The sequence below is a fragment of the Pleurodeles waltl genome, chromosome 4_2 (assembly GCF_031143425.1).
Source record: "Pleurodeles waltl isolate 20211129_DDA chromosome 4_2, aPleWal1.hap1.20221129, whole genome shotgun sequence".
NCBI classification, from domain to species: Eukaryota; Metazoa; Chordata; class Amphibia; order Caudata; family Salamandridae; genus Pleurodeles; species Pleurodeles waltl.
This window is the reverse complement of record NC_090443.1, coordinates 187,362,976-187,388,701: the sequence shown is the minus strand read 5'-3', so window position 1 is coordinate 187,388,701 and position 25,726 is coordinate 187,362,976. Positions and strand designations below refer to the sequence as shown.

At 44.3% G+C, this 25,726-nt stretch overlaps 1 protein-coding gene across 15 annotated transcripts in view; it reads right to left on the bottom strand.

Moving 5' to 3' along the window:
* Nucleotides 1-25,726, bottom strand: part of DUSP12 (dual specificity phosphatase 12) — a 696,805-nt gene that overhangs the window by 324,463 nt on the left and 346,616 nt on the right. For all 15 annotated transcript variants that reach the window (XM_069231049.1, XM_069231054.1, XM_069231057.1 and 12 more), the window contains one exon: nucleotides 2,577-2,695. In XM_069231049.1, coding sequence (XP_069087150.1) covers nucleotides 2,577-2,695 — 119 coding nt within the window. The remainder of the gene's footprint in view (nucleotides 1-2,576; nucleotides 2,696-25,726) is intronic.

Here is a 25,726-nt window from a genome sequence, read left to right as displayed (position 1 = left end):
GCGCAGAACTATTCAGTGCTTATGACTATACATGGAAATCCCCTACAAGAGAAATGTATTTATTAAGACAACTACGTGGGTTACTGATTTAGCTGCAGAGATCCTTGTGTACCTTCAAAGCATAAGTTAATCCTTGCAATATAGCTCAGTGAATTAAGGAATGGCATCAAGGAGCTGCATGAAAAGTATAGGTGTAGACGCTAACTGTTTTTAGTACTAAGGACTCATTAAATTATCTAGAAATGGTTATTGGAGTAATTGCTTACATCTAGCCCTCTTACAGTGCATACCTATCTCTTACATGAAGAGCTGGGAAACTCAAAAACCTGCCTCCAAATTGTAATTTAAACCAAGACCTTGTGAAGTAAAAAGCTGAATTTGCTTTCTTGACGGCATTGGCATCGGCCTGGCTAACACTTCAACAGAAGGAGGATTTACAGCCAATTAAGTGTTTGTACTGCCCCAAGTGGAACTAAAAGTAAGAGACGCCATTCTGGTAATTCAATTACGGAATTTCAGATAAAGTCCAACAGAACGTTATGAGCACCCCTGTACCTGAGCCAGCTCACCATCTTTGCTGCCAGGTGTTTAGGGCTGCAACCTCAGGATCGTGCTCTTAATGTTAGTGAGCGACCAGTGGTATCTGTCACTGTCTGCTGCAGTATTCCACCAGCCCTTGCTCTTTTCACTTTTCCAGTGAGACAAGATCTTAAATACTAAATGATCAGAACTGACAATGCTACAGCCATTTAGTATTCAATATTCCGCCAGAACCTCTTATCAACTTCGATTTCGATTCAAGGAAAGACTATGAAAAGAACAAAGGCTGCAGGGAAAGTCAGATGAAAGAAAAATGGTATCACAATGACAATGAATGAGTGCATCGGTGCAGCCGTATTTTAAATAAATAAGAGTAAAGGGTCGCACTGTTTGTGCATGCTTAACTGATGATAAAAAAAACGTTTACGGCAGGGAACAATGGAGAATCCCAGAACTTTACCAAAACTAGAGAGTCTCCTCTCCAAAGCTTGGGCAGACGGCACAGTTAAATGATACAAGACAGCCTGGTCGAAATGGTTGGGATGGTGCTTGCAGAGGGGGTATAACCCCTGTGGGATCTGATGTTGTGCATTTTCTAAACTTCTTGTCTAGCATTACACCCAAAAGGGATGGCTTGCAGGTCAGTAAACATCTTTAGATCGCTCATTAGAGCAGGGCATGCTCAAACTGACGGTTCTCCGGTGGGTCAACATCCTTTAGTTAGGAAATTATTGAGAGGCTTTTGCCTCGCCCTTGCTCCTCAACCCATATATTCCTGTGGGGCGTCAACAGGGTACTTTACTTTTTCTTCTCTTGACAGCGCAGCAAGTATCTGTCAAGAAAGGAACTTTCAGGTAAACTGGCCATGTGTTTTATGCCTCATATCCTCTAGGTGAGTTTCACGTGTCATTGCCCTGGAAATTATAGGTATTCACCCCCAGATGGGGTCAAATTTCCATATGAATTAAGTTTAATTCTGAAACGGTGTCATATCCATCCTTTGAGGACAATCCTAAGCTGTGTGTGGTGAGGTGCAATAAGGAATAAAAGACCATGGCAGACGAACTCCGCCCTCTGGGCTAAAGGAAACTGTTGATCTCCATTTGAAAGTTCTTTAAAGCGGTTTCCTCACCCAACTAACGCCAGATTGGTTTGTTGGGTCATGTAAGAGGCAGGAACCGACATGAATATTTTTGGAGCACACTCTGCTCGAGGGGCCATGGCTTCAAAAGCTTTTCTGCTAGGAGCCAGACTAGAAGAAATACTGAACGCAGGAGACAGGTCTTTCAAATTCGACCTTCAAGAGTTTTTACTTCAAACCAATGGCTACATTAACTGTCAACAAGTTTGAACTAACATAATCTTCACCTGCAGTCCTGAAATAGAATTCAAAAAGGCCTTTGGTATCATAATCAATACTTTCAAATCTATTAAGAACACAGAGGCGAGGATTATCCTGCCATATGACTGAGGACCAGCTCATACCCATCCCCATAGTCACAAGGGGGATTAAGTGATGATTTACTTAGACTCCTTATTTGGAAAGAATTTATTCTTTGACATCTCTACTTTGTGTAGTAATTGTCTTTACATAGAATATTATAAGGAAATGTGACTGCGGTATATATGCTTCAGACGAGAGAACATTTGGTGATAGTGTCTTTTAATTACAGGAATTAAACTTACAAGCAAAAATAATCTGGGTACTTGGAATGATATCTGTTGCATGAAGAAAGAGGTGGTATGAAGAGAGGGACAGGACTTTAAGAAGCAGCACAGAATATGATCAGATAGACTTTGTGTCTTTCTTTCCCAGGAGTTGTTGGGAAAGCTACTTTATTACTGTTATGAGGTTATAAATGTATGAATGCTGGCAAAAATATTGTGAAAAAAAGGTAATCCTTGCCTCTGTGTCTTTAATAGAATTTAAACTTTCTGTTACAATAGCTATAAAATTGTTCATCCCAGCACAAACTTTATAGCACATGCAATGATTAAGCTGTCAGATGTATAATTTCATTCCCATTTGTACTCACCAGGGTATTTCATTGCCACCTTCTGCAGCCTGTACTGTCTGTACATGGCACTTGTTGTACTGACTTCACAGCCCATTGCTTCGTACAGCTTAAGTTGGCATACAAACTCCTCGATCATTCTGTGAAAACAAAGGCGTATGATTGTTTAAGAAGAAAGTAACTCTATGTTAAATGTTGAACAATACAGCAAACAAGTAGCAGTATCAATCCTGCTTGCACGTTCAACAAATCAAATCAATAAAATGGTAAATAATTATTTTCCCCATAATGTTGATTGTTATTCTGGTATCTTCATATAAACACAGGGCTTCATCAATTAAAGACTAGCGCTACAGATCAGCTATGTGAGTCGGTAATTATGCTAATGAAAAACTCTTCATTTCAGGTGACTTAGAGCCTTACGTACCCTTTCCGCAAGCCTGAAGTTCCTCCTGCCTCATTTAGAGTTGGGTGAAACTTCAGTGTTTAGATGTCAGATACAATTCCAATTTCTCTGCCTACACACACCTCTGATGGCCTGATGGAGTAATGGGCATTGAATTTTTTGCCACTTTAGAGTAGGTGGACAAAGGGCCAGTTTTTACTGCATGTCATTGCCATGAAAGACATAGCGAGAAGGAGCAGTGAAAACCTCCAAATTACCCCCCACACACACTATGCGAGTATGCTCTCATGGTGATGGGGTAGTTATTTTTATTTCCAAAAAGAATATAAGCTTTGGGATTTTCTTTTTGAAAAAATTTAAAAGTTATGTTTGATGTACTTTGCAATAATATTGCAATAAAGCACTCAATACATTGTAGTCCGAGCTGTAACAAAAAAGTTGAGTCCTTTCTTCACCTTAGCCAGAAAGAGTTTGGCTTCTCTCTCCTTCAGTGCCTTCGGATTCATCCTTTGGCAGGACACACACTCCTCCACATCATGCTCCGAACTTAGACACCATAAGCAGTCATTGTGAGGGTCTGTGACAGACATATGACCCCCACACTCACAATAAGGTTTAAACCCTGACTTTCTAGGAGGAGACATTGTAACTAGAGACAAAAAGACACCTTCTTGACAGTAGCTCACTGATAGCTAGGAGAAAACCGTTAGCGTCAAAGGCACAGAAAAAAGGGAACTGACGTCAGCACGCCGGCGAGGACCTATTATTGCCACAATGACGTCAGACGGAGTCGCGTGCGGAGCCGTGCAATTATGACGTCCTCGTCGATGTGAAGAGCTGGGAAGAAAATTTCTGTCGAATGAAGGAGCATTGGGAGAATTCATAAGGTGAGAAATCCACAGGTAGTTGTATCCATCAGAAATCCTACGATTCTTACAAAGTAGGAAAACTGGTTCACACAAAAGATCCAAGGCAGCCGACATGTGTTTTCTTTGTCTTAATCTTTCCAAGGCTCATCTACCATTGTATATCAAGAATGGAGTACTGCAAAAAACGGTTGTCCCCATTATGTGACAATCCTACTAAGTAGTATATAATGTTATATGCAAGTCTCTGGCACGCATGTGTTAGGCATTGCCTCCAAATATATCCATAGGGCAGGGCCACGAAAAAGCCTGCTAGGGCAGTGTGCGCGTGTATAATGCAACGATATACGACGTGCTAATATACAGCGTGGCCCCGAGTGGGTCCTTCCACGGTAGGCCTTGATAAGCCCCTCTGTCTCTTCAAAAGGAGACATCAGTAGGCAACGCTCCTTGTGCAGACAAGAGGTAAAAATTCCTGACCTCCCAGCACCATCAGTTGCTACCAGCACTGCCAGTCCTCCACAGGGCGGTGAGTCAACAGTCTTCACACTGAATAAATGAAGATTAATTAAAATAATGTCTTTAGAATATATTTTAATTTTTTAGATCTGTTTTTGGCACTCAAACAAAAAAGTTAGACACAGAATAATAATTTAAATTATTTGGGAACGGGTTAGGATTTAATATTTCTTGGTAGTCGAGACTGCTGTTTATTTCTGTTCCAAGTTACTGACGGACACAGTATACACACACGAATATGCTCTCCTTGTACCACTTTTATCTCCACTGCTCCTTCGTCCACTGCGCATCATCAGACAGAGCACAGTCAGCTATGTCCCGCTGCGAGATCCAGAAACTCTTGTTTCAACTTTTGGAGTGAGCGCTGCACCGTTGTTAATCTTGACCATTCCTCGGATGTCACCATAATACTATTTCCATTTCTTTCAGACGTCATGCAAACCATTGACTCTTTAAATAGACAAATAAATGAACGGGAAATAGCACATGGTGTGAGGCAGCAAGTACTGTTATACATGTTTTTTAAAGTTTGGAATTCCATCTTTATGCGGTTGCAGGCACCCAGAATGAGTGGCCTACACGCCATTCCTAATGTAGTCACTGAGAGATTATCAGTAGTAAATTTGTTTGACTTTCAAAACTAAAAGTACTGCAATAGGATCGATCGCAATCTGTGTCCTGCTGTACACAGTGAATATTTTGCTGATGCAAATATCCACCTCTGTAGTGCATTTTTGTTTCTGAAAAATATATCACGGCTATGTTTTTATAGGAATATTTAGGCTACTACATTTGGCAAATTACTTATAAACAGCCAAATGCACATTTTACAGGCTTCTTATATGAACTCAGTTTATAATCCATTTTTTATTTTGTATTCACTTTAGTCAGTTACTAAGTAATCCAATGCAACCCAGGGTGCCTTTGCTCCTTAGTTCGTCAATTCAACACAATACAAGTATGTGACTTGTTGCGAGTTTATAACTTTCATTTCAGATCTAAAGGCTATATGTTTTTGTCCGCAATATTGTGATACACAACTGTTTGACACTAACGTTCATTCGTTTCCTCTGGATGCTTACCCAATGTATGCTTTAGCAGTGCAGACACATTTATCAGTGAAGCAACCGGGATCATCTTTACCTCATGTGGTTTAATTGAGAATAGTGGTGCAGCTGATCTGTTACTCACTTCCTGTTGTCTACTCTTTATCAGACAAGGTCTTGTAACGTTAACTTTGAATCTAGTTAAACCAAATTCTTGCTTTGTGTGCTTTAAGGCACCCTAGCTTCTTTCTAGGTCAACCGATTCTCACAGGAAATGATGAAGCGCCATGTCTGCCTACTTTCCCAAATTATTCTGTCTCTTCGTGTGACAAACTGTACCATACAGTTGAAATCCCTTCCATAATTAATCCTCACAAATATTTATTGGCTATGATAAATTTATGGTTAATTTTTCTGACTTCAAGCAGTACTTATCTGCTACAGCTACGGTTCACTTTAATTCACCAAGTCCAGGGTGCCATCGTCAATTAGCCTGTAGAAGATTCATTTTGTAACCTTAGGTTGGAGATGGGGCTGAACAAGGCAAATAAAAAATATATTTGGGTTCACCAAAAAAGGAGATCTAAAACTATTTTTTCCAAATCTTTATTGAAGCTCATTGGCATCTGTCTGTTAAGGTGTCTGCAAGAGTCCCCAAGTGTTATATTCTATATCTTCGATCTCGCACAAATTAAAACACTAAGAAGAAGAGACCTGACCTCTTTGGTTTTAGTTGCATCACAGAATCACTTAGCCAGCTAGTACTTGGTAAAAACGTTGTAAAAAATAAAGCAGACAAAAGCACCATAATATACAAGCCGATATAAAAAACGACCGCAACCTAAAAAGTGTTTGCCGAAAGGTTCGGCTTGTCGCAGACTTCTTTAGAGCAGAGGTGACAAACTATAATGGTAATGAACTACTTCCTCTTGCTAAGATCTTGCTAAGCACACCCAATTAGACTAGGAAAGCGTTCCTTTGGTATCAAGCTTTATATTTATGCATAACAGCAAATCAGTTCATTAGAGCATATACTGAGTGCAGATCATAGTCACACTGTAGACTTATAACAGTTTATTAAGAGGGAAAAAAACAAACGTAATTCAAAGATATCTCGCTACTTTTGCTTAAAGTGGTGGTGTGAAGGCCTGGCTCAATGATACAGAACATAAACGTGATTATTATTTGACAATCAGTTCTCCCTTCAAAGATTAGAAGCCTTTCTGGCGTTGCTGTGACCTGGATTTAGACAAATAATACCATCCTCTGATCATATTCTGTAACATGAACGAACTAATGAACATCCAATATTTACCGCATATATGATGTTGATGGCAAAAAAGGAACTTGCTTCATTAAATACATTTTAAAGATGCAAACAAAAGCAGCCCTGAGAGCAGTAGAGAACACTCGAGGTCTGTGGTAGGTTGTAAATGATTTCTTAGCACATAAATGTTGCACGCAGTATCCTCAACAATCACACAAATCTGCCACTGAGCCTAAAAGGTGCTCTTCTCAATATCAAAATCTTTCTCCAAATAAAGAGAAGGCTCCTTCATAGCAATGCAGGTTTCCAGTGCACCTGAAGCGCCATACCATCCTAACTACTAAATTCAGAAAATCTCAGGGGCATCAACTGCAAATTATATGTGGCCCACAGTGGCCTTTAAAGGATAGGCATCCCATTTGCTGAGCTCTGGCACCGACCAGAACGTTGACAACTCTTTTCCGAAATCTTTGAATGCACCAGCATTTTTCATGCACGGATTCTCCTGATCATTTAACTTATTTTGGGCATGTGGAAAATTAAGGGCTTCCAATAATTATTTATCTGTTTCACCTCCAGACTCATAAGAACAGACTTTTGCCTAAAATGTCCAATACTTAACCTGGTGTTAGAAATTGGGTTTTTGGTTGGCAGAGGTATGCACCCTGTCCAAGGAGAAACCACAATCCTACTCGGGCAACACTTAAAACAGTAACAGTGAAAACACCATAAATAGACTCCACACCAAGTTAGAAAAATAGATATTTTTATAGGTAACACATTACCAAAATGACAAAAACCACACAAGTAGGAAAATGTCCTTATTGACATGGTCATCCCCTACCTTTTGCCCACTGGTTCTGAGGTTTATGACTGCGGTGCACTGGGTCCCTGCTTAACAGGCCCCAGTGCCAGTGCTCTTTCTCCAGAAACCGGTAACAAGGTGTACAAATTGGCAAACAGTATTACCTATGCAAGCCGCTAGTAAGTGGTACCCCTGGTACCTATGGCATGGGCAAAGGAGAGGGTCCCTAGGGGCTGCAGCATGTGTTGTGCCATCCTCAAGGACCCCTCCAAAACGGGATGCACACCGCTGCTATTGTAATCTGCGTGTTCTGGAGCAGGCCAGATGAAAACACAACATGGCTCACCCTTGGTGTACTATGTCCCAATCATTGCATCTAATTATGTGTAAGTCACCACTAAAGCAGGCTTTAGAGCCCTATGGCAGGATGCACTGTATTTGATGTGTGGACATAGCTGCATGAGCAGATATGCCCCTGTGGTCTTCAGCCACATTGCTGAATATTGCAGGTGAACAGGGAAGCCATCTTAAGGTATGTGATGGACACCTGTCAACACGAGTGATCCAGTCAAATAATGGCTTCACTGAACCATTTCGCGTTTGGTATCAAGCACCTAAGCTTAATAAATTCAGGCTGATGCCAGCCTCGAATTTATGACGTGCACTCAGAGAGCACATCTAACCCAGTAGTCTCTTGGTTTGTGGACTGACTAGTTTCGACCAGTCTGCCACCACCACACAGATTTCTGACCCACCTCCTCCAATTCAACCATGGACAACATGTACCTGACGTGGATATGACTTTGTCTTTGCAAATATTTGACCTGTAATTGGATTTTGATACAAGCAATATGGAACATATGAATTACCTGTTTCTTAACTAAAAGCTTTGAGAAAGCCCTGGGCTTACAAGCAGAATAGGGGGCGAAACACACATCAGCTGATCTTCCTTCATTTCGTGAAACAATGTTTATTGATGAAAACATGGAAAAAACATATTGAGAATAAAAAGTAAACTTGGCAAAACCAAGAAAGGAATCCATACCATTTTTATTGCTATGGGTAGACTCACTTAATGACTGTTTATCAATCAAACCATGTTTTTAGGGAGAGAGCACATGCACTTTAGCACTGGTCAGCAGTGGTGAAGTGCTCAGAGTCCCAAGAGTGTGGAATTCCTACAGCCTGATGCCCAGGACATATTGTTTGGGGTCCAGGACAACAAGTGGTCATATTTATTTTGTCCTTGGGACAAGTAGGCCCAACCTCCTGCAGCACAAACCCTTTGGCTGCCAGTGTAGAGGGAAGGAAAGTGTCTGCATTTGAGGTAGTATTTGTGTCCATATTTTAATGCTGTTTGTGCTTGTATTTATGGTTCATTAATGCAAAGCCTTTATTATTAGGGTGAGCACTCTAAATAAGCATTGAAAGGTCACCCTGCACTACTGACAGTGGTTCCAGTAAAAAAATAAAATGTGTGTACACATGTTTGAAAAACGCAGGGCTCGAAAAATCTACTCAACCACTCGCTATGGCGAGTCATAATTGATCAGGTCGAGCTATTTTATGACTTACTCTCTCCTTCTCGTGAGATGACAAAGAACAGGTGTTCTGTTCAGTCAGCAAGTACAGGGGCAATAAAAGATGCCTTTAAACCTTTTCCTTCTGTTACATTTGCTTTGTGTTCACAGACATAGGTCAAAAGTCCGTTTGTCTTCCAATTAATTGTCCTTCTGAATGCAGAGGTCCAGGACCTTGTAAGGTGAACCGTGTGACCTGCTGTTTACAGTGTAAAAAAAAGGCTATAGGGTGGCAGGTTTTTCCTAACACACATTTAAATGACTAGGCCAACTGTACAAACTTTTCGAAATATATTTCAGTAGTTGTGAAAGCCCATTTTGTTGTATTTAACTGTGATGAATAAAATATTTTAACATGATGAAAAATAAGAATACTTTCCACATTGATGTGCAAAGGATATGTTTTCTGAAACCCAATTTTCACAGATTGTTCATACACTATATCGTTTTATCAGTAAAACTGCAAGTTATTGGAATGGTTTTTGGACATTTCTTGGAAATTATTAGGACTCGCACTCACACACGCACGCTTCTTGCTGCACCCTCATAAAATAAATCAGCATGTATAAAGAACGATGAAACATGTCATGAATGTGTTTAAAACATGGCACTACCCTGAAACTTGTGAGGTAAACTACATTTCAGGCTTGTTTATATTGATAAAAGCAAATGTTGTCCCATTTTGTGAACTGTGTGCCAAGTGGTTTATGGAGACATCGAATTCCTTCATATGAATCATCAGAAGTGTTTGATGACTCATCACCAGCATGTGTCTGATGACTCATCACCTGTCTATAAGTAGAACTGCCAAGGTGTTTGCTGTGCTTGGCTTCAAGTCTTCCTTTGCTCGCAGATGTTCCCGGTCCAGATGGAGTTTCCGTGATTCTTTCCGTACTCGTCATTTCAGTACGAGGCTTCATCGGAGCTTCCCTCTCTTTGAGCGGATTACTTTCATAGCGACTGGAGAATTTACAAACAGTATTCCATCTCCCTCCAATAATCGAAAACATTCCAGGTGAAGTCGACTCGTGAGTAATCCCCCTCTCGTTTCCCAGTTTTTAACTTTCTGGAGGTTAGTGATCTTTTGGTGCATTATGAAAAACATTCGCCGATGCTGAGAAACCGGTGATACAAGACTATTTTCTCAAAGACAGCGTGAGAAGTATTTTTAAAGGCAGTATTGAAGTTAAGTGCTGTGAACTCCTGAAAGCATCGCTCGATATCTATGCGAAATTAGACGTTTTTTCTGATTATTTTTGGAGCGAGTCTATTGTGTGAAAACGGAGAACAAAAGACAAATTCATAAGTTTGATTTTATAACGATTTGGTTGTGAGTTACAAAAGTGTGTTTAATAGCTGAGCTTATGATTGTTGTGACTGAGGGGCGTGGCCAAAATGGCGACCGGGATGGTCGCATAATCTGTAGCTCCGATCCCGGCCCGTGTTTATTATCCTGCAACAGGTGCCCGCACCACTGTCCGTGCGAGACGCCGCATGCTCTACCTGTGGCGCCGACACTGCTCCGTTTAAATCTGACCGCGGCGCTCCAGGAGCCGGGGGATCGGCTGCTGGTCCCGAGAGCGGCCGTCGAGATCCGTGGAGCTTGGACCTCGCTCGCCGGAGCCATTGTGACGTGACGCCTCCTGTGCCGTGGCGGCTGGTCGGGAGCCGCGGACGGGTTCCCGGCGCGCTGGGTTCTGGCCCGGCTTCCGGAGTGGAGGAGCGGGCTCCGGCGAAGGTGAGGCGGCGCCTGTTCCCCTGCTCTGGGGCCGCGCGCCTGGAGTGGCGGCCCTCTCTGGGGGCCGCGTTTAACCCGATGTGTTCGGCCTGATGCGGGCTGCGTTCCCGTGGGGAGCCGGCTAGCTCCGCCTGCCCTGCATGATTGGTGCCGCTGGGACGTGCGGTCACCTTGGAGTTTCGGGGCTGCCGCGCAGGCTGGGGCCGCGATCCCCACGGGAGGGGATGTGACCCCACAGGTACCCTTGACTCGTGGCCCCACACCCAAAATATCCGGTGGCATTGAGTAGGCGATCCCTTGCGGACCAAACTTGGTCTAACAAATAGCCAAGTAATAAGGAGGAAAGACAATTGGGGAAGCAAAAAAAAGAAGAAAAAAAAAGAAAAGTCAGGACCACCAAAGATCAAGAAAACTGAGCCCTACCAGTCCCAGCTTCCAAGCAGCAGCACAACAATAAAACGGACCCCTCCAGCAATAAAACACACAACAGGGCACAACATTATATCCTCCTGTGGCTCTTCACCGGCGGCACTAATCGAGCCGCAGCGTTCCCAGCAGTGCTCTCACCAGACATAAAAGCCTTGTGGCTCTCCACTATAAAGCGTGTACACCACACAAGCAAAGTATTACTACCTTGCCTTCACTACTCCAAACAGCGCTGCTGACCCCAAGTTAGGGGCCCTGCTTCTCTGCAACAACAGTAATCCTGACGGACACGGCACCCTAGTACCCGAATGAGGAGTAACTTCTCTGCCTGATACGTAGCAAGTTTTCCACTTTAAAGGAACAAACCTCTGCAACCCTAATCAATCGAAGCCACTTAAAAAACAATTGTTAACAGCAATACCGCCACGTAAATAATCAATGGACAAACCAAAGACCCCACGCGCACCTTCTGGGAATATGGATGCTGGTGCCCCACCCCCAACTGCGGAGACCTCGGTCACACAACAAGCATTACAAAAGATGGAAATAACACTCCAAACACACAACGCAATTTGAAAAGATTTTACAAGCCATACTAGACACCAAAATTACCCTGGAAGCAAAAATAGGCTCGGTAATCGAAGATGTTAACATATTGCGTGCAGACTGACATACGTTAGCTGAAAAGGTCGCAGGCTTGGAAGAAGATACGTCACACCTCTCACCAGTGATAACCAAACTCCAGTCGCAAATGGGGGCTGTAACAGCTGAACTGGGGACACTGAGGCGCAAAGCCGAAGAAGCAGAAGGAAGGTCAAGATGTAACAATATCCGCTTCGTGGGTTTTCCTGAGCGTGTTGAGGACCCATGCGCAGAACTGTTCATTGAACAATGGCTAATAGAAACAGTACTGAAGGACAATGTCCCGAAGTTCTTTTCAATAGAACGCGCCCACAGGGTTCCCAGAAAACCCCTGCCACCTGGCACTCAACCCCGCCCACTAATAACAAGACTCCTCAATTACCGCGACAGGGACCTCATACTGCAACTGTTTCATAAAGCAGGCCCAATGTGCTTCGAAGGGGCAGACATATCGGCCTACCCGGACTTTACAGCAGAGACTCATTTTTTCGGGTCAAAGAGCGACTAAGAGACCACAACATCAAATATGCTCTGTTGTTCCCGGCCAAACTTCGAATACAGGATGACACCCGCACTTTCTTTTTCACCTCACCAGAGGATGCATGGACTTGGCTACACGCCAAGGGACTCGCTGACCCGCACAATACAAGAAACCCCAAAGACAAAAACCATCCTCCTAGTGTCAAACGCAAACCCCGCAGGCAACCAGACACTAAACCTACCCCTGAACAGTCTCGCGTGGAACGCTCTCTACTACTGCAAACCACATCCCTCTTCGCCAATACATCCCCTGGGTCCGTATCGACGCAACCGGGATTAGAATCCGAGCTTGGGGTACTTTGACTCTACAGATTCCACCTGCGACACCAATCTTACTCCACGAACAGCAGACGACATCTGCTAATGTATACCAATCTCGGACACAACGGTACATGACATCCTACAGAGGAAACCACTAAATGCCCGCTAAAACTTACTGCTGCACACTGACCCCGTCTCTACTGTACCGCTACCCCCGACCGCAGCAAAAGATTAATGGTTGGCCCCAGAAAGTAGCAACGTCAACAAGAGCATAACGGGTCGGGACCAGCATTGACTTGAACTTACTTATTTGAAACACCCCCGCACCATATGGAACGTTCCACCTGGTTGGCAAGTATTGTATCGTTAAAGCCCTTGCCACAACCACAGTTACTGTTAGATATAGTTAATGTTATTGTTTCAATTAGCAGAATCATATCCAAGAGGCATAATTTAGCTTATAGTATTCGAAGTAAATGTTATTTGATTGCTAATAACAAGTACACACTAGGTATCTGCAGCATAAACTGGCCAGGCACAATGGGTGTGAAATACACTATAGATGTAAAAAGAGCCAGCCCACCAAACTCACAAAGTCTATGCATACAAGTACAAATGATCCATGGCAACCCAAAGACAACAGTATAACCCGCAATATAAAATACTTACATGGAATATAAGGGGCATGGCATCCCCGCGTAAACGACAACAGATCCACGCATACCTTAGGAGACATCAAATACATTTCGCCATGTTACAGGAGACACACCTGGCTAAGTCCTCTTTGGAGTATACAAAAGTAAAATGGAAAGGGCAATTATATGGTACCACCTTTTCAACATATGCTAGGGGAGTGGCGATCTGGATAGCCCCTGGGGTCCCTTATGTTACGTTCCGCGTACAATGTGACCCAAACGGCCGATATGTCCTCTTGGAAGGTGCCCTAGATGGGGAACCCATGGCATTAGCATCAATATATACCCCCAACTCAAATCAATGGGAATTCCTACAGACACTTAACAGTAGTAAACTTAATGATCCGGAGATGGATACCATTTGGGGCGGTGACTTTAACTGTGTATTAGACATTCACAGAGACCGCTCTATCCCTCCGTTAGATAACACCCTAGCTAAACGTGCTTCACTCGAACTTGCAGAATGGGCCTCTAACAACAGGCTAAGAGAAATTTGGAGAACTGGCCACCCCACACACCGCGAATACTCTTTCTACTCCCCAGTACATAAATTATACACTAGAATAGATATGCTATTCGCATCAAACAACATAATTCCAATAATAACCACATCAGGCTACCTGGCTCGCACCATATCTGATCATAATCCGCTTCAAGCTACCCTGAGAATGGGCCGCACACACACGTGCATTCCCACATGGCGTCTACAACCAGATGCCCTCATAGATCCTCCTTATCATGCTGAACTAGCTAAATGCTTGTCGGATTACTTTGCTTTAAATAAAAACACAACATCAGCGCGCACCACGGAATGGGACGCTCACAAAGTGGTTATACGCGGCCACTGCCTTGCAGCCTCACTGGGGGTCAAAAGAATGCTTAATAGGGAACTACTAGAGATAGAATCAAAAATGCGCAAGGTAGAGACCGAAGCCACCACTAGTGTGACCTCGCTTGAAACACTAAACTCGCTGAAATCTGACTACAAAGAAGCTGATGCCAGGCTCAGCAGACATGACTATAGACATTTTAAAGCCCGACAGCACGCAGAAGGCGACAGATCGGGCAAACTACTAGCATGGCTGGTCCGACAACCATTACAGTCCTCACCTATAGGCGCGATAAGAACACACTCAGGGGAAGTGATTAACACTCAAGCTGGAATCAATAAGTCCTTTCATATGTACTACCGCTCCCTATATCAGCCCACTAACCCTCCAAATGAACAACAACTTTCTGAACTCCTCTCATTGATTCCCCAAAATGAAAATGTCACTTACCCAGTGTACATCTGTTCGTGGCATCAGTCGCAGTAGATTCGCATGTTTTGCAATAGCTCGCCATCTGGTGTTGGGCCGGAGTGTTACAAGTTGTTTTTCTTCGAAGAAGTCTTTCGAGTCACGGGACCGAGTGACTCCTCCTTCTGTCTCCATTGCGCATGGGCGTCGACTCCATCTTCGATTGTTTTTCCCCGCAGAGGGTGAGGTAGGAGTTGAATTGTAGTAAAAGTGCCCATGCAATGGAGTGACTAAGTATGTACCTACTTAAGGTTGAGATGATACATATACAAATAGTTGAAGGTAACTTCCAAACTGCTACAGGCTCCCGGGGAGGCGGGTGGGCACATGCGAATCTACTGCGACTGATGCCACGAACAGATGTACACTGGGTAAGTGACATTTTCAGTTCGATGGCATCTGTCGCTGTAGATACGCATGTTTTGCATAGACTAGTAAGCAGTTATCTCCCCAAAAGCGGTGGATCAGCCTGTAGGAGTGGAAGTAGTTTGAAATAATGTTCTTAATACGGCTTGACCTACTGTGGCTTGTTGTGCGGATAACACGTCTACACAGTAGTGCTTGGTGAATGTGTGAGGCGTAGACCATGTGGCTGCCTTACATATTTCTTGCATTGGGATGTTTCCTAGAAAGGCCATGGTAGCACCTTTTTTCCTGGTTGAGTGTGCCCTTGGTGTAATGGGAAGCTGTCGTTTGGCTTTTAGGTAGCAGATCTGGATGCATTTAACTATCCATCTGGCTATACCTTGTTTTGATATTGGGTTTCCTGCATGAGGTTTTTGAAATGCAATAAATAGTTGTTTAGTCTTTCTGATGTTCTTTGTTCTGTCAATGTAATACATCAATGCTCTTTTGACATCTAACGTATGTAGTGCCCTTTCAGCTACGGTATCTGGCTGTGGAAAGAACACTGGAAGTTCCACTGTTTGATTTAGATGGAACGGTGAAATAACCTTTGGCAAAAATTTAGGATTGGTCCTTAGGACGACCTTATTTTTGTGAAGTTGTATAAAAGGTTCTTGTATAGTAAACGCCTGAATCTCGCTTACTCTTCTTAGGGAAGTAATGGCGATGAGAAATGCCACCTTCCAGGTTAGGAACTGTATTTCGCAGGAGTGCATGGGTTCAAAAGGTGGACCCATAAGTCTAGTTAGGACCACATTTAGGTTCCATGAAGGAACAGGTGGTGTTCTTGGTGGTATAATTCTCCTAAGTCCCTCCATGAATGCTTTAATGACTGGTATCTTATATAGGGAAGTTGAATAGGTAGTTTGCAGGTATGCAGATATTGCTGCAAGGTGTATTTTAATGGAAGAGAAAGCCAGGTTAGATTTCTGTAAGTGAAGCAAGTAACCCACTACATGTTCTGGAGTTGTGTGTAATGGTTGTATTTGATTAATATGGCAGTAGCAAACAAACCTCTTCCATTTACTTGCATAGCAGTGTCTGGTGGATGGCCTTCTGGCTTGCTTTATGACTTCCATACATTCTTGGGTAAGTTGTAAGTGCCCGAATTCTAGGATTTCAGGAGCCAGATTGCTAGATTCAGCGATGCTGGATCTGGGTGTCTGATCTTTTGGTTGTGTTGTGTCAACAGATCTGGCCTGTTGGGCAATTTGATGCAGGGTACTACTGATAGGTCTAGCAGCGTTGTGTACCAGGGTTGCCTTGCCCAAGTTGGTGCTATTAATATGAGTTTGAGTTTGTTTTGACTGAGTTTGTTTACCAGGTAAGGAAGGAGAGGGAGAGGAGGAAAAGCGTAAGCAAATATCCCTGACCAGTTCATCCATAGGGCATTGCCTTGGGACTGTTTGTGTGGGTATCTGGATGCAAAGTTTTGGCATTTTGCGTTATCTTTCGTCGCAAACAAGTCTATCTGAGGTGTTCCCCAGAGTTTGAAATAAGTGTTCAGAATTTGGGGGTGAATTTCCCATTCGTGGACCTGTTGGTGATCTCGAGAGAGATTGTCTGCGAGTTGATTTTGGATCCCTGGTATAAATTGTGCTATTAGGCGAATTTGGTTGTGAATTGCCCAACGCCAAATTTTTTGTGCTAGCAGGCTTAACTGCGTGGAGTGCGTCCCCCCTTGTTTGTTTAAATAATACATTGTTGTCATGTTGTCTGTTTTGACGAGAATGTATTTGTGAACTATTATTGGTTGGAAAGCTTTTAGTGCTTGAAAAACTGCTAGAAGTTCTAGGTGATTGATATGCAGTTTTGTTTGATGTACGTTCCATTGTCCTTGTATGCTGTGTTGATCGAGGTGTGCTCCCCACCCTGTCATGGAAGCATCTGTTGTTATTACGTATTGTGGCACTGGGTCTTGGAAAGGCCGCCCTTTGTTTAAATTTATGTTGTTCCACCACAGAAGCGAGAGGTAAGTTTGGCGGTCTATTAACACCAGATCTAGAAGGTGACCCTGTGCTTGAGACCACTGTGATGCTAGGCACTGTTGTAAGGGCCTCATGTGCAGTCTTGCGTTTGGGACAATGGCTATGCATGAAGACATCATGCCTAGGAGTTGTAACACCATCCTTGCTTGTATCCTTTGTGTTGGATACATGCGTTGTATGATGGTGTTGAAATTTAGAATTCTTTGTGGACTTGGAGTGGCTACTCCCTTTGATGTGTCTATTATGGCTCCTAGGTATTGTTGTACCTTGCGCGGCAGAATGTTGGATTTTGTGAAGTTGACGGTGAACCCGAGTTTGAAGAGGGTTTGTATGATCTGATTTGTGTGATTTGAGCACTCTATGAACGAATGGGCCTTGATTAGCCAGTCGTCCAAATATGGGAACACATGTATTTGCTGCCTTCTTATGTGTGCAGCGACTACCGCTAGACATTTGGTAAAGACTCTTGGTGCGGTTGTTAATCCGAAAGGCAGTACCTTGAATTGATAATGTATTCCTTTGAATACAAACCTTAGGTATTTCCTGTGCGATGGGTGTATTGGTATATGGAAATAAGCATCCTTGAGGTCTAAAGTTGCCATGTAGTCGTGCAGTTTTAGCAATGGTAATACTTCCTGTAGTGTGACCATGTGAAAGTGGTCTGATTTGATGAAAGTATTCACTACTCTGAGGTCTAGGATTGGTCTCAGTGTTTTGTCTTTCTTTGGTATCAGAAAGTACAGTGAGTAAACTCCTGTGTTTATTTGTGTGTTTGGCACTAGTTCGATTGCGTTCTTTTGCAATAGTGCCTGCACTTCTATCTCCAGGCAATTGGAATGATGTTTTGTCAAATTCTGTGCTTTTGGTGGTATGTTTGGAGGGAATTGTAGAAATTCTATGCAATAACCATGTTGGATAATTGCTAGAACCCAAGTGTCTGTAGTGATTTCCTCCCATGCTTTGTAGTACTGACTTATTCTTCCCCCCACTGGTGTTGTGTGGAGGGGGTGAGTGACATGTGAGTCACTGTTTAGTAGTAGGGGTTTTGGGGCTCTGAAATCTTCCTCTATTTCTAGGGAATTGCCCTCCTCTATATTGTCCCCGAAAACCTCCTCTATACTGTCCCTGGTAACTGGACGGTGTTGCCTGTGAAGTGCTGGCTTGTGTGCTCTGACCCCGAAACCCCCCTCTAAAGGGTGTTTTACGAAACGTGCTGTAATTTCCTCTGCTCTGCGGGGAGTAGAGTGCGCCCATGGCTTTGGCAGTGTCTGTGTCTTTTTTGAGTTTCTCAATCGCTGTGTCCACTTCTGGGCCGAACAGTTCCTTTTCGTTAAAAGGCATATTGAGAACTGCTTGCTGAATCTCTGGTTTAAAGCCAGACGTTCTGAGCCATGCATGCCTTCTGATAGTTACAGATGTATTAATTGTCCGTGCAGCTGTATCTGCAGCGTCCATGGAGGAGCGGATCTGGTTGTTAGAAATGGTCTGTCCCTCTTCAACCACCTGTTTTGCCCTATTTTGTAGATCCTTGGGCAGATGTTCAATGAGATGTTGCATCTCATCCCAATGGGCTCTGTCATAGCGCGCAAGTAGGGCCTGGGAGTTCGCGATGCGCCACTGGTTTGCAGCTTGTGCTGCGACTCTTACCAGCTGCATCGAACTTGCGGCTTTCTTTATCTGGGGGTGGTGCATCTCCAGATGTGTGGGAGTTGGCTCTTTTTCTAGCTGCTCCTACAACGACAGAGTCTGGTGGCAGCTGTGTAGTGATGAAAACCGGGTCCGTAGGAGGCGCTTTATACTTTTTTTCCACCCTTGGTGTGATTGCCCTACTTTTGACCGGCTCCTTAAAGATTTCTTTTGCGTGCCGGAGCATACCAGGGAGCATAGGCAGGCTTTGGTATGAGCTGTGGGTGGAGGAGAGTGTGTTGAATAAAAAATCATCCTCGACCTGTTCTGAGTGGAGGCTTACGTTGTGAAATTGTGCTGCTCTGGCCACCACTTGAGAGTACGCAGTGCTGTCCTCTGGTGGAGATGGCTTGGTAGGGTATGCCTCCGGACTGTTATCTGACACTGGTGCGTCGTATAGGTCCCATGCGTCCTGATCTTGGTCACCCTGGCTCATGGCGGTGTGAGCTGGGGAGTGTGATGGAGTTTGTGCTGGTGAGACGTTAATCACGGGCGGTGGAGAGGGTGGTGGAGTAACTCTTTTCACCACTTTTGGTTGTGGTGTCTGTTCAGTCTGGAACTCCAACCTTCTCTTTCTTCTAATAGGGGGAAGGGTGCTTATCTTTCCTGTCCCCTGCTGTATGAAAATACGCTTTTGCGTATGGTCCACATCCGTTGATTGTAGCTCTTCCTCAAACCTATGCTTTTGCATTTGTGAGGTTAGCGAGTGCTCTTCTGTATAAGAGCCTGAAGCTGGGTCGGTTGCAGCTTGTTTCGGTACCGAAACCCTGTCAGCGTCCTTTTTCGGCTCCGAGGCAACTTTTTTCTTTTTCGGGGCCGAAACCTCTCGGCGCCGATCTTCGTCGGGCCCGCTGTCTCGGCGTCGAGCCGTGTCAGCACCGGCATCTCGGTGTCGACGCTTGTCTCCAGCACTTTCTCGGTCCCGAGAAGGCTGTGTGCCGGTGTCTCGACCGGAGTCGGACGATCTCGGCACTGTTTGGGCCTTTTTCGGTGCCGACGGTCGGTCACCGAATTTATGGGTTGAGCCATGGCCTGGTGGCAGTGGCGTCCCCTGGGCCTTGTAAATGTTCCTTTGAGTGGATTTCGACGTCTTACTCACGGTTTGTGTATCGTCGAATCCTTCGGAGTCCGAGTCTTGAATCGAGAAGGTACCTTCCTCTTCCTGCTCCTCGAACTCTCGGTGGGCTGTCGGCGCGGACGCCATCTGAAGTCTTCTGGCTCGACGGTCTCGGAGTGTTTTTCGGGACCGGAACGCACGACAGGCCTCGCAGGTGTCTTCGCTGTGCTCAGGTGACAGGCACAGGTTGCAGACCAAGTGTTGGTCTGTGTAGGGGTATTTATTGTGGCATTTGGGGCAGAAACGGAACGGGGTCCGTTCCATCGGTGTTCTTCAGCACGCGGTCGGGCCGACCAGGCCCCGACGGGGGATCGAAAAAACTACCCCGAAGGGCACCGGAGCTCTTCGATCCTTCGACGCGGTGTTGAATCTAACTACGCCGAACCCGAACGCAACAATACCGACGAAAATCTTCCGAAATTTAGCTATTTTTCCGTTCCGAAACTCGGAGCGACAGGAACACGTCCGAACCCGATGGCGGAAAAAAAACAATCGAAGATGGAGTCGACGCCCATGCGCAATGGAGACAGAAGGAGGAGTCACTCGGTCCCGTGACTCGAAAGACTTCTTCGAAGAAAAACAACTTGTAACACTCCGGCCCAACACCAGATGGCGAGCTATTGCAAAACATGCGTATCTACAGCGACAGATGCCATCGAACTATGAATATCATTGATAGCGCAGCCACACTGGACGGTCTCATCACTAACGAAGAAATACGCTTAGCTCTTTCTCATATGGCACGCGGCAAAACCCCTGGCTCAGACGGACTACCAATGGAATATTATAGTTCATTATCTGCTCATCTCCTGCAGCCCCTGACCGAAGTATTCAATGAGGTACGAAATAGAAAGCAGTTGCCTGACTCCATGCGTGAAGCATTGATAGTGGTGCTACCAAAACCAGGACGCGATCCACTTGATGTCAAATCCTATAGACCACTCTCCCTGTTAAACACTGACTGTAAACTCCTGGGGAAAATCCTAGCAAATAGGCTACTCCCTTATTTATCAGACTTAATCCATCATGATCAATCTGGATTTGTACCAGGGAGGAACACTTTTCTAAATATAAGACGCCTTATAAGTATATTACACAGTAGCACAGAAACTGAGGCAGTGGCTGTGGCATTGGACATAGAGAAGGCGTTTGACACGCTCGGATGGGAATATCTCTTCCGCACTCTGAAGGCGTTCGGCTTTCAAAATGGTTTCATCAACTGGATTGCCACTCTATACGCAAAACCAACAGCTCGCGTCAAAACGGGCCAAATGATATCAGAGGCGTTCCCCATCGGCAGAGGCACCAGACAAGGTTGCCCTCTATCCCCTTTATTATTTGCTATAGCTATGGAGCCATTGGCAATTAAACTTCGCAGCTGGGCAAGCAGATGGGGCATCCAAGAATCCAACACATACCATATTATTTCCTTATACGCGGACGATGCTCTAATATATTTGCATAACTATACCTCCTCCCTCGCAGAAGTTATACAAATCCTGGATAACTTCGCTTTATCCTCTTGTCTATGCGTTAATTGGGCGAAATCATGTATTTTCCCACTTACTCGTATACCTACTGAGCAGCAAACGTTATTACCACTACACCAACTGACATGGGCATACCAGACCTTTAAATATCTGGGGATTCAGGTCTACCACTCCATGACAGACCTACGTGAGGGCAACCTCGATAGGCTGCTATGCTCAACTCGGGGATCCATGGCATTTTGGAGCTCCCTCCCACTATCACCCATGGGCCGCACGGCCATAGCTAAAATGTTAATATTACCTAGATTTTTATACTATTTCACAGCGCTCCCATTGTCCCTACCACGTTCATTCTTTCATAAACTACACTCTCTGCTAACAGATTTGTTGTGGGGCAGGGACAGACGGAGAGTAGCCCTAGCCATTACACAATATCCACAGGAGGAAGGCGGGCTCGGCATGCCGAACTTTGAATTATACTACGCAGCGGCCCAACTCCAATGGGTAGCCACGTGGCTTAGCGAACCACCCACCCCAGAGTGCACAGCGATAATGTCTTGTGTGGCACCACAAACGATACTGACATCACTTATGTCCAAATCTCCTTACCCATCTAACAGAAATCCCCTGGTGGAAACAGCCAGATACTGCTGGCGGAGATATGTCCAGGGCAAAACCCTAACTCCCCCTTACTCGCCTGCAATACCTTTGGCTCAGGTACCAGGTGTCCAAGCTCTCTCCCATCACCATGATATACGGGTAACCAAGACATCGAACATGGGGGACCTGTACTTGAGATCTAAAGCAAGCACTTTTGCAGAGCTCGTGTCTGCCGGTATCATGCAATCTGGGGCCTTCTTAACATTCAATGCCATTAACAAACTTCTACAAAACTTTTGGGGGTGCAACCCAAATGAGCCTGATGAATCCCCTCTACTCACCTCATTACTCACTATAGGAAACATAAAGGGCAGCATTACTAAATTATATAAAATACTCCTAACGGATACCTGTACTGCTTTGACCCAAGTTAAGAGCCGTTGGGATGGGGTCCTCCCCACACCAGTCGACCAGAAATCCTGGAAAGCTGCCCTCACCACGATTAAATCTGTATCCCGTAATATTAGACTAAGATACACTCAATTCAATTACATCCATCAATCATATCTATCTCCGTCCCACATCAACAAAATATACCCAAACTCTAAGCCAGAATGCCCTAGATGTGCTACCCCTGCTGCTAATTTCTACCATATGGTTTGGGAATGCCACACAATACACACTGGCTGGTGTCGCATCACCGAGACGGTTGCAGACATAATAGAAAACACCCTTACTCCCACACCAGAATCCTGCTTGCTGGGCATACGTCGCCGGGGCAAGAATGAAAAACACACTCACAAGTTTATAGATCTTGCGTTTGTAATATACAAGCGATTGATCGCTACACACTGGAAGGCCCCTAATGCCCCCCCCCACCACGCCTGGCTTTCAGCCTTACACAGCTCCACGCTAGCGGAGGCCCACACTCTAAGACAGCTGCAACTCAGAGGCCAGATACAAGAGGGCGCCGCACACTGGGACCACTTTGTAGTACAAATAGAGTCTAGAGATGATGATTACCCCCCTTGCAATACGTGACATGAACAAAACGACCTGCAAGTAAATACTTAGCAACCACGACAAGAAACATATCACACCTGACGTAGTACCCCAGCTAACCTCGCCATATCAGCCCGAAAATATACAGTTGGATAACAAGCGCAACTTTATCCAGACATGAATACACGAATTGACAGAAGATGCCGATGCTCTGTTACCCCTGCCCTCGCCCCATTACAAACCATATAACACGCAAACAAGCACTAACATATTTCATGCCTATATAGCTGAATGTTACCGTAATCACTTAGAATACCATTAAATATACTTAAGTAAAACCATAGATATGCCCACTGTTATTCTTCTAAAATGTATCAAGTTACATTGTATGTCAGTACATTAAAAATGTAACCGTACTGTATGGGAACTACAGGTACGTGCAGAGACACATGAAAAGGGAAAAATGTTTATTCTCTTACTAACTCAAGAGACATGTACTGCTGTTTGTATGATGTGTTTAATAAACAGATTTAAAAAATAAAAATAAATGATTGTTGTGACTTTGCTGAGACTCGGTGATTGCTCCATCAAATGATAATAATTACTGTTATTTTGCTGAAAGACTCTGTGATATTTGTGGTCCTTTTGTTTTTGATTTGTTTTGGTCTTAGAAATTCCTGCATCAAACCCAGAGGCAACTTTCTTAGAATAACAGTGACGCTCCTTTGTGAACCAGTGATTTTGTTTCTCTTTTCTTCCCAAATCCCTGTTCCCTATCCCTTTCCCCCAGAGACTATCCGCTCGTTCCCTGTTCAGCTCAGATATAGGGGTGAGGGTTTTATCCTCTTCACTCCTGCGGAACCTAGAATTCAGGTGAGTGATCATGGTCTTGCCAGAAATGTACTGTGTGTAGATGACAATATGCTACCACATAATGGTTTAGTAATATATTAATTAAAGTGAGTGTTTAAACATAAATTAGGAAACACCTGCAGTGATGGTAATGCTGTTGGTAAACTCAAAGCAAGTCATAGGTTAGGCGTTCCCTATATGTGGGCTAGATTCTTGTGTTACATGCAGCAAACGTTAGTCCACTTAATAAAACAAAAGGGGTGTTTTTGTACTACAGAAAAGCTGAGCTCACATATTTAAAGGTGCAATCATTTGTGGGAATAAAGAAAAAGGTGTCTTTGTAAACTATTTGCCTAGGATCACACAATTTGCAACCTGTTTACAAGTCACGTACATTGCAGTTAGGCCGAGTAGATTATTGTAATTACTCATCCTGCAGGTCTAGCAAACATTTTTATGTTTTTGCGAGGCCTGAAAAGGCTAAGTATAATGCTCCCAGAATGCTCTCTGATTAGATGCAAATATTTGCAGAAGTCTATAAGCAAGACTGATGATTCTATGTCAGGACCGGAGGCTTCGGATTATGCTTCTCTCTTTACTGCAAAAATCACAGCAGCCAATAAAACTTCAACAATTCAAAAAACTACATTTCCCATGAAACCGAGTAGGTCAGAGTCCACCAATCATAGGGAGTATGCCTGTATATCAGTCTCTTCCAACACAGTCCTACCTCTTTCTTTGCTGCTGCAGCCGCAGATAAGTTATTTTCCATCTTGTTTCGGTGTTTGTTATACTGTACAAGTGTATTTGGTTAAAAAGGTCACAGCATGGAGTGGGAGCGGGCTCTACACGCGTCACGGTGTTTTGCTTTCACCACGCTATTGTACCATCATTTTCGTGCATGGTTCCCTTTTTTTCATTAGACTCGGCGTTTCTCGGCCGGTGGGCGTGGCTGATTACAGCTTAGGAGCCGTTCCGACTCCTAGACCGGGGCAGCGTTGAAAGAGGACTAGTCCTTTTTTTAAACCCATGTTCGAGCATGCGCTCCCCTCGATCTCCTGAACATCCTAACGAGCAAAGTGTTCGCAGGGAAAGAAGCAATTTTTAGCCTCGATTTTTTCAACGCTCAATAGCTCTGAGTCCTAGAATGCCCGACGGGGCGAATAAACGCATTAGGGCTTTGCCTGAGGGGAATTTGCAAGGGCTCCCTCCACATTTAAATTTGACTTTGACATTTATATTTATATTATATTAAATATATTTCCTACATTCCCTGCTGGGGTTTCCGTTCTCCCCCCGTGAACTCCTTCATACTTCCTCTTTTATCATGGCTTACTACGCTGAGGAGGATGAAGATTACCAGGACCTTCCTGGCACAAATGATGATCATATGGAGGAAAGACTAGTGGAAGCTCTGTGCTACCATGTCCAGGATTCCATGAATCAGGCTCTAATCAATGCCCTAAAACCTTTTGCTCAGCCCCTGAGGCGTTTTGGGCAGTGTGAATTGCGAGGACGTCCTTTGCTTGAATCTGGTTCTCACCTCGACCAATCTTCTGAACTGGGCATTACCCGTGGAGCCTTAAAAAGACCCTTATCCTCTGCAGATGCGTTGGCGAATATGGCCGCATCAGTGATGCAGGATCATGGTTATGATGTTTATTCCTCGTTGGAGACACCTGAGACAGGTTGGGATGGGTCCACCTTGCCTGAAGCTACTCCTTCCTCTGCCTCTCATTCCTCCGGTTCAGATCATGATCAGGAGGATCCTAAGCTGGTAGGAAAACGCAAACGCGAGTCACATAATACGCAAGAGCACAGCTCTTCTTATTGCAAACTTTCATTTGATCCTGAAAATATTATCCATCCCTGATCCTCAGATTGGATTCCATGTGAGGAAGTTGCTCAATATGTGCAAGATCACATCAGAAAGGGTTTTGAC